Source organism: Sinocyclocheilus anshuiensis, unplaced genomic scaffold, assembly GCF_001515605.1.
Source record: "Sinocyclocheilus anshuiensis isolate Anshui unplaced genomic scaffold, SAMN03320099.WGS_v1.1 scaffold393, whole genome shotgun sequence".
NCBI classification, from domain to species: Eukaryota; Metazoa; Chordata; class Actinopteri; order Cypriniformes; family Cyprinidae; genus Sinocyclocheilus; species Sinocyclocheilus anshuiensis.
In genome coordinates this window covers 1290134-1299514 of record NW_015536501.1, presented here as the reverse complement: position 1 = coordinate 1299514, position 9381 = coordinate 1290134, and the positions used below count along the sequence as shown (strand labels likewise).

General features: G+C 37.9%; 1 protein-coding gene and 1 long non-coding RNA gene across 2 annotated transcripts in view; one reads left to right on the top strand and one right to left on the bottom strand.

The window, feature by feature from the left end:
- Positions 1 to 6266, bottom strand: part of LOC107689813 (acyl-coenzyme A thioesterase 12-like) — a 9914-nt gene extending 3648 nt beyond the window's left edge. The window contains exons 1-10 of the mRNA XM_016487982.1: positions 6263 to 6266; positions 5270 to 5339; positions 4215 to 4275; positions 4021 to 4122; positions 2676 to 2820; positions 2113 to 2272; positions 1196 to 1291; positions 776 to 926; positions 619 to 674; positions 470 to 533 (exon numbers count right to left, since the gene is read on the bottom strand). Of these exons, the coding sequence (XP_016343468.1) occupies positions 470 to 533; positions 619 to 674; positions 776 to 926; positions 1196 to 1291; positions 2113 to 2272; positions 2676 to 2820; positions 4021 to 4122; positions 4215 to 4275; positions 5270 to 5339; positions 6263 to 6266 (909 nt within the window). The remainder of the gene's footprint in view (positions 1 to 469; positions 534 to 618; positions 675 to 775; positions 927 to 1195; positions 1292 to 2112; positions 2273 to 2675; positions 2821 to 4020; positions 4123 to 4214; positions 4276 to 5269; positions 5340 to 6262) is intronic.
- Positions 6267 to 6326: 60 nt separating this feature from the next.
- On the top strand, positions 6327 to 8327 carry LOC107689953 (uncharacterized). The gene is made up of 5 exons (XR_001634381.1): positions 6327 to 6378; positions 6462 to 6595; positions 6712 to 6842; positions 7654 to 7780; positions 7879 to 8327. It is a non-coding gene; the product is annotated as an uncharacterized LOC107689953 (long non-coding RNA).
- The last annotated feature ends 1054 nt before the right edge of the window (positions 8328 to 9381 follow it).

Here is a 9381-nt window from a genome sequence, read left to right as displayed (position 1 = left end):
CGTAACTATTAGTGATCCCGACTGTAACGTCACAGTCGGTGTTATGTTCTGATTCGCCTATTTTTCAGTGGACTTTTGCATGCACGAGATTTACATGAGGAGGAGGAAACAATGGTGTTTGAGGCTCACGGTATGTCATTTCCATGTACAGAACTGTTATTATTCAACTATGCCAAGGTAAATACAGTTTTCCATTCTATGGCACCTTTAATGTGACTATTTAACTAGAAATGATATCAATAATGATCTGTAGTTATTTTCATTTGATCACACTTCTAAAATTGACATTTCTGCGCAAAACTGTCTAAACCTACCACTCACTGAATTCAACACACTAGTGTTTGAAGCAATGTTTGAAACATTTATCATTCAATATCATTTATAGCATAATTATTAAATTTTGATTCTGAATTTAGGCATTCACTATTTTTTAATGATTACGCATTTATTATATATTTTTTTGTGGTACCTGATTACTTCTGTCCCAAGGCACGGAAATTGGTCCCTCATCTCTTGAGTACAGAATGTGTTTTCTGGGAAGAAAAATTTGGTATGTTTCTTAATGAGGGATCTAAAGATAAAGTTTTCACTTTTACTGATTTTCTGTACAGAAATTACCTGGCCATGTGAATTCTCTTCCTAACAATAGCACCAATAAATCGTCTTTCTCCATCCTGAAAAAATAAAACGATACAATTCATGTGCCTTTAAGTGAGGCTCAGAGCTGTTGTATATAATAAATATTCTAGTGTTGCTGAACATGTAAATAACTCACAAGCGTTGTGTAGGTGACATCAGGAAACGTCTGTTTCTCACCGTCACGTCCTGGGATGTAATAAATCATGGAGGCACTGTTGATGTGTCTTGGTGTCCCCTCATTCCACTCCTCACAGTTATACGCCTCCACCCGAACACCAACCTCCACACTGATACACAGAATAAGAGAACAATGTGTTTAAAATATTCCTCAGTTTATTAGATATTAGTATTAATGTCAATATGAAATCAAAATGTACCCCATTTACTTCCTTAATAAATCTGCATAGTGTTAATGTGAGCGGTGCGACAACTGAATATATCATATTACAAATGCATGTTGTTGTCTTTAACAGTCCTGACAATGAAATGCTTCTAAAGAAGGTTGTTTTGTTTATGATTGCGCATCTATAGCAGTCAGGTTATGTAGCTACTGCACCTGGTCTGAAAGGTATTATTGACACCGACACTGGACGGACCTCGGAATCGAAACATGTCCACAGCTCCAAGAGAAGGATAGTAGCCACACAAACGACTACACAGACAGAAGATGAAATGAAGATTTAAATCGACAGATTATATAAATATGCTTTATCAATATTTATATTGATACTTATATTTAATAAGTTTATCAAAATTAATAATTTCAACTAGAGACAAACTTTCAAGGCTAGACAAATTTTGATGATGGCTTGAGAAAGCCTGACCAAAAGGACTGAAAACGTTTTAGGCCATGACAGATGGAATGATAGACAGAACAACAGATAGATAGATAGATAGATAGATAGATAGAATGATAGATAGACAGGTAGAAGGATAGATAGATAGAACGATAGATAGATAGATAGATAGATGGATAGTTGGTTTGGTTCATGGCTAAGAATAATTAACACAAGACATTTTTAATTGGGGTGAATCAATGTGAAAAATGCTTCCGGAACAATGGCGGTCACTGTTGTGCTAACGGTACATTCACACGGGGCGTCGGCGTCAACGCCTCTCGTTTACTTTACATGGAATGATGTCAATCATTGCCGAACTGAATTGTGGGTTCGTCGCTTCGCGTCACTGGCGTTGCTCGTGGCAGAAGTTGAAAAATTTGCAACTTTTCAAGCGCCAACACAGGCGTCAGCCAGTTAGATCGCCTTCTGCAAATACCCTAGTGCAGACGCTAGCCAATCGCGTTCATGAAACGCCAGAAAACTAATTCTAATGTGATTGGCTGTTGTCGTTATGACTGTCACGTCAGCACCAATCTTCAGACACGCCCTCCATCAAGCGTAGATGCTGACGCCCCGTGTAAATGTACCGTAAGATAACATCTAACATGAATACACATGCTCCTGGATCTGGTACCTGGCTGCTACTGTAGCCACGTTCTCCATCCAGGCCATGATCTGTCCTCCAAATGTGTTTCCATGGTGATTGGCGTGTGGCGGCAGCACCAGCTCGATGCTCACGACCCGCATGAGCTCGGTCAACACCACGGGTGCGACGGGCTTCCTGCTACACAGTGCTGAAATGTCAACAGATCCTGTACAGCATGCACTTCATCAGCACACTGACTCATGACTGGAACTTCTGATCCCACTGCCAAGTTGTGGTTGTTGTGGCTCTTGTTGAGTCTCGTGTCTGTCCTCTGGCTGACTCTGTCATGGGATTCTTTCCACTGGAGACACTCCGTGTGTTTGGGCAGTGATTTTAATATCAAATGTTGCACCATTTGTTCTTTCAGGATGTATTGCCAATGAAGTTTGTTTCCATGACTTGGTGGAGTTATTAGAAGTACAATCTCCTGGAGTAAACTGAGGTGTGACATAATAGCTTGCAGATCACTTGATCCACCATCCATCTCAGAACCTCGTAAGCAGACACAAGTATATACTAATTTAATGACAGAGTTGAAGGAAAGTGCTAACCCTTGTTTTGAAGGTAGTAATAGTCCTTCATGAGGTTCTTGAAGGCCTCTTCATTGTAGAGACGTAGTCGTCGTCTCTCTGAAGCTAGTGAATATTCCAGCATTTCCTCTACGGAGCCCTGAACGTCCAAGGGTTTCAGAGACACCTGCGGAAATAGACATCACTGAATATTTAGGAATAATTATATTTTTTACATACATAAAGTCAAAGCAAGAGAGAAGTTATATGCACATGTTTGTCACTGTTATCATATCATATGTTATCATATACTCTCTGACAGTCACTGTAGCTGCCACATTAAAATGTAGCTGTTTGAGAAGCCCTACAAAGATGCTATTTTACTAGTATCTAGTTACAAAATCGTCTAATATTGATAGTTAAAATTAATAAATCAAATGTGACATATTACGTTTTTACTTGGTATTTTAAAGCAATATTCCGGAATTTAATAGAAGGATTTAAAGAGTATTTGCAGCTGCCGTTGTTCATAAAAATTAAAAATTGTTGATATCCATAGTAAATGAAAATATTAAAAAATATTATTTAGCCATGAGTAAGTCTGAATTCTCTGTCTGTAATTATAATCCATGCTGATGAAAAAAATGCCAAATATTACAACTTTAATAAATATTTGTTCTTAATCCATCATTAATTCTTTAATTTAGTTTATGCTGACTAATTAAAAAATCAATCAAAATAAAAAAAAAAATACATTGTGAAGCATTTACATAAAACAACACATAATGGGCTTAAATGTGTCCATATATCTATAAACCCAATTTTTAAACTTATTTGAAAGAAATCTGCTCATCAAGGCTGCATTTATTTGATTAGAAATACATCAAAATCATATAATATTGTGAAATATTATTGCAATGTAAAATAACTATTTTCTTTTTAAATATATTTTAAAATATAATTTATTCCTGTGATGCAAAGCTGAATTTTCAGCATCATTACTCCAGTCTTCAATGTCACACGATCCATCAGAAATCATTTTGATATGCCGATTTGTTACTCAGGAAACATTTCTTATTATTACCAACATTGAAAACAGTCGTGCTGCTTAATATTTTTGTTGAAACCATGTTACATTTTTCCAATATTTGTTCTTCAAATATTGGAAACTTCAAAAGGTTGGCATTTATTTGAAATACACATCTTTTGTGATATTATAAATGGTCCTTTACTCTCACTTTTGATCAATTTCATGCACGCTTGCTGTTAGAGCCTCTTACTGACCCAAAACCTTTAATCAGTAGTGTAATATTTAGATTCGAGTTGGCTTAATGGGACGATTTACCCCAAATTCTATGGTGCATTCTTGACAGAGATGTTTCCTCACCTTGTGTGTTCCTGTTGGTTTGGCGACAAACGTGGAGAAGTCCACGCAAACCCTCTTTGTCACCCCACTGAGCACCTCCTGTACTGTTACATAGATTCCTACCTGATAAAAACAGAGGCCTGATCAAACACAGGAATGCATTATAGTTATTCCGTTAATATTTAATACTGTAAATGTGTTTCGCCTTGTATTACCTCCATACTTGTGTTGAAAGCCCTGTTCACTCTGGCTTTGATATTGATAACCTGCCCAACCCTGAAATACAGAGAGATGTGATATGATAATAACAGATCAATTTATCACACAACATGAGGTACTCAAGAAGCACTTGATCTAGCATTTGCTAAACATGACCTTAGACCTGTTACTAAAATCTGATTGGATGCTAAGACTGTTGTTTCTGGATCAACAAGGATGTTCTACTTTGATTAGAACAGTCAAGTCATGTTAAAAGAACAGTTCTCCCACATATGATATAAATGCACTTACTCTCAGGCCATACAAGATGTGGATGAGTTTGTTGCTTCACCAGAAAATTTTTTTGGAGAAATGTAGCATTACTTCACTTGCTCACCAATAGATCCTCTGCAGTGAATGGGTGCCGTCAGAATGAGAGTCCAAACAGTTGATAAAAATGTCACAATAATCCACACCACTCCAGTCCATCAATTAACGTCTTGTGAAGCAAAAAGCTGCGTTAAGCCATTTTTAACTTTAGACCATTGCTTCTGGCTAAAATATATCAATAATATTGCCTTCTCTTGTGAAAAGGTTGTCTTGAATCAGGAGAGAAATATGCACAGATCAAGCACCGTTTACAAGCTAAAACAGTACAAAACAGCTCTAAACAAATATGTTGGTGGATTTTGAGAGGACAACAGAGGATGGACTTTTTCACTGAAGGAAGCATTATTATGGATTATGGATGCATATTTTGGCCAGACGCGACGGTTTAAAGTTAAAACACCTTAATGATGGATTTGTTTCTTACAAACATGCAGCTTTTGCTTCACAAGATGTTAATTGATGGAGTGGTGTGGATTACTTGTGGATTATTGTGATGTTTTTAATCAGCTTTTGGGACTCTCATTCTGACGGCACCCATTCACTGCAGAGGACCCATTGGTGAGCAAGTGATGTAATGCTACATTTCTCCAAATCTGTTCCAATCAAGAAACAAAGTCATCTACATCTTGGATGGCAAGGTGAGTAAATTTTCATTTATGTGATATAGGACACACTCTAGTACCTTACAGTCTCTTCAAACTGGATATCATCCATAGAAGCCGTGACACACGCCATTCCTGCATATCTTTCAGCTTAAAGGATGAAATGAAGAAAAAAGACAGAGATTTAAAACATGAACCGCTAAATGAACCCTCAAAGATGGGTACACACTTCTTGTTCAAATTTGCTTGTAACCGTTATTTATATTTCATGCGTCTAACTGGAGCAGAAACAGGAAGGAGATGGAGCGTCTACTATAAGAGAGGACACGTGTAAATCATTGATGTGTGCCTTCCTCAAGCCCCTTTTCTTCAGTGACGGAGAAATATGGATTCACACAAGATTTGTGGGTAAAAGGTGGATGGATGCTAGTTGCCTTCCTCGTTCATAGTCTAAAGGTGATTGCTTAATTCTCAATCTACTCTGATGGGTTGATAACACACTAGGTTGTTTTGGAAAAAGGACATTTTTACTGCTTTAGCAGGTCAGTCGAGGGCTTGCTGTTCTCGCTTTTGCAATTTATTAAATGGATGATGAAGTTAAGTGAATTGCATTATGGGATACTGTTTTCCACACAATAGCTTCATCTGAAATCACAAAGTATGTGAAAAGCATAGTTTGTCAAAATGCTCAGTATTCAATAAATAGTAGGCGAGAAGTACCCAGATGACTAACTACTTTCAGCAAGATTCCATTTGATGGACAATTTACTACCCCAGTGAGGCCACAGGAGAGGATTTGTGAAAACCAGTGAAGCGACGCAAATGACAGTATTATTATAGGTCACACATACATCAAGATTATGTTCATACTACACACATTCATACCATATAGAACATAATTTTCCTCACTTACAAAGTAATTACTTATTTAAAAGAAGTACATATTCAGAGAGTATAAGATTTCGAGTGCATCCAATGTGTTCTAGTTCTTCGCATTGCTGCTTGTAGAAAAAGAGAACGCTTCCTTAACAGTATACATACTGCATGCTACATACAGATTATTCCAAATATACCCATTGTTACTGAGCAGGACAAGCCTTCTGTACGTGTAACATCTCTGCCCTCTACAGGTGCATTTGGGGTATAACAACGTGGCAGCTCTCAGTCTTAGCTGGAAAGCTATGATAAGGTCATCACTTTGTTTATTCTATATGATGCATCTATGTATGTCTAGCAAGTGGCTAGCGTGCTGAATTTTCTTGTGTTTTGCAGGTAGGAGTCTATGTGCACAAGGAGGCAGATATGCTGTGTTTAAAAGTTGAGATGAAGATCAAAACTACAGCTTTTCATGCTTTCTTGCTGCTCGCCAACCTGCAGTTACGGCCACAGTGGGACAAAAACTATTTGTAGGCTAACAAGAGTTTATTACATCCCTTTATCTTACTTTGATTGTGCTATAAGTTTTGCAATTACATCAAATTGTTTCTCACCATCTACATACATCCTTCCATATGTCCTCCAGGAGCTGTGAAGAGGTTGAGAAAGCAGATGAGGAGGAAACCATTTATCACATTAAATGCACCACAGTCAAAGGAAGCAAAAATCGGGATTTTTCGTGGTTCTGTTGTCTAAAAGGCAACCCTGCAAAGATGGGTATGATTCCAGTGCTACCATGAGTGATTCTGTTTTGGATAAATCTTTAAAGAAATAGTACACCCAAAAATGAAAATTTGCTAAAACTTTACTCACTCTCAGGCTGTCCAAGATGTAGATGAGTTTGTTTCTTCATCAGAACAGATTTGGAGAAATTTAGCAGTACATCACTTGCTCACCATTTGATCCTATGCAGCGAATGGATGCCGTCAGAATGAGAGTCCAAACAGCTGATAAAAACATTACAGTAATCCACACAACTCCAGTCTATCAAATAACATCTTGTGAAGTGGAAAGCTGCATGTTTGTAAGAAACAAGTCCATCATTAAGTTGTTTTAACTTTAAACTTTTGCTTCTGGTCTATAATCCATAATAACACTTCCCCTGTTGTCCTATCACATCAAAATCCACCGACATATCTGTTTAGAACTGTTTTGGCTTGTAAGAGGTGCTTGATCTGTACATATTTCTCTCCTGTATCTGAAGAGATGACTTTTTGACCGGATAAAGCGATAATAATATGCAGTTACTCACGTCAAATGTCGTTAATTGATGGACTGGAGTGGTGTGGATTATTGTGATGTTTTTATCAGCTGTTTGGACTCTCATTCTGACGGCACCCATTCACTGCAGAGGACCCATTGGTGAGCAAGTGATGTAATGATAAATTTCTCCAAATCTGTTCTGATGAAGAAACAAATGCATCTATTTCTTGTATGGCCTGAGGATAAGTACTTTCTCTGCAAATTTTCATTTTTGGGTGAACTATTCCTTTAATGTGAATCTCAGACTGTATTTGTATCATCACAGAGACCCGTATGTTGTAGCACTCCGGTCTGTCACCATGGCAACAGTTCCACCAGATGAGAACTCTATTCGGAGCGAAGTTAAATGTGCAGGATTCCTCGTTCACGAAATAGGCTATTCAGCCTGCAAGGTACCAACTATACCATCTGAAACTGAATAAAAACATCACTCTCAAACTCTCATTACTAAACATCTGCTCAATCTGATTATTTCTGGCTGCTGTTCTAGGTGTCGTACTACAACCAGGTGACTTCTGGAGTGCTGTCCTATGTGGAGGGAAACTTAGCCGGCTGGTCCAAATCTATGGAAGATACAGCAATGTCCTGCATTTAATTTCTGGAGCAAGATTTGTTGACCACACAGTTCTGATATGCACACATTAGGACAACTCTAGGACAGTTATTTAAATAAAAAAAAAAGGTTATGATAACAACTGCCATGATTAAGTGATCATAAAAAGTGTCAGTTATAGCATTGCATGTTTTTCTGATGGCCTGTTTACACAAAGAATGATAACTATAAAGCCAACTATGATGATATCTATATTAGATGTTATATTATAGTTGTAGTGTTAGAATTAGAACAATTATTTAAATTTTACAGTTTATAAGTTTTGTCTTTGGTGTCAACGGGTCTGAAGGCTGCCAATAAAACCATAAATATCTATGGCACAATATTCATCTGACTAAATCTGCATTATAATTTTCACAGTCCACACTCTTCAAATTGTCTTTATAAAGGTGCTGTCTCAGTGTGGACAATAAAGTAAAACAGAAATAAATATGGACATATATGTATGTAAAATATGCCTCAGGGACTGCACAATTATTTAAACAAAAACTGAGGTCACAATAATTGGCAGACGGTGAATCATTGGTGAGTTCATGACTGCAGGAACCAAATCTAAATTAACGATCAGTTAAATAGATCCATTTCTATATTTCTCCTCAATCCGCTCTGGATCAGAACACCACCACTTTGTCTTTTTTGGCTTGTGCTTTCTTCACAGGCGCATGGACGTCCTCGTGGTCAGCACTGATTCTATTGGACAGCCGACTGAGGGTGATGGAATTAGCTGCCAAAAAGAACTTTGAGTTAATTTAGATGTTTCAATTTTCAACTAAAGAAGAAGATACCAAATTTTCAGTGGACATGGTCACAACTGATCAACTCACTTGAGTTCTGGTGTTCAGGACAATCTTTCTGAAAGTGCTCCACTGAACCACAAACCCGTCAGCAACCGCCTACAATAACTGCTGAAAGCAAAACTAAATTGCAACGATCAGTTAAACAGTCATTGCTATATTTCCCCTCAAAACAGCTGTGGATCAGAACACCACTACCTTGTCTTTTTTGGGTTGTGCTTTCTTCACAGGCACATGGACGTCCTCGTGGTCGGCGCTGATTCTATTGGACAGCCGGCCGAGGGTGATGGAATTAGCTGCAAAAAAGAAGTTAACTGAGATGTTTCTATTTCAGTTAAAGAAGAAGATACCAGATTTTCAGTGGACATGGTCACATTATTAACTGATCAACTCACTTGAGTTCTGGTGTTCAGGACAATCTTTCTGAAAGTGCTCCACTGAACCACAAACCCGTCAGCAACCGCCTACAAAAACAAAGCTCCACGACATGAGTGTTAAAAGTGATCCCGTGGCCCAGGGCTGGACTGGGACAAAAAATCGGCCCTGGCATTTTTTGGTCCAGGCGGCCCATCACCACTTCAATATA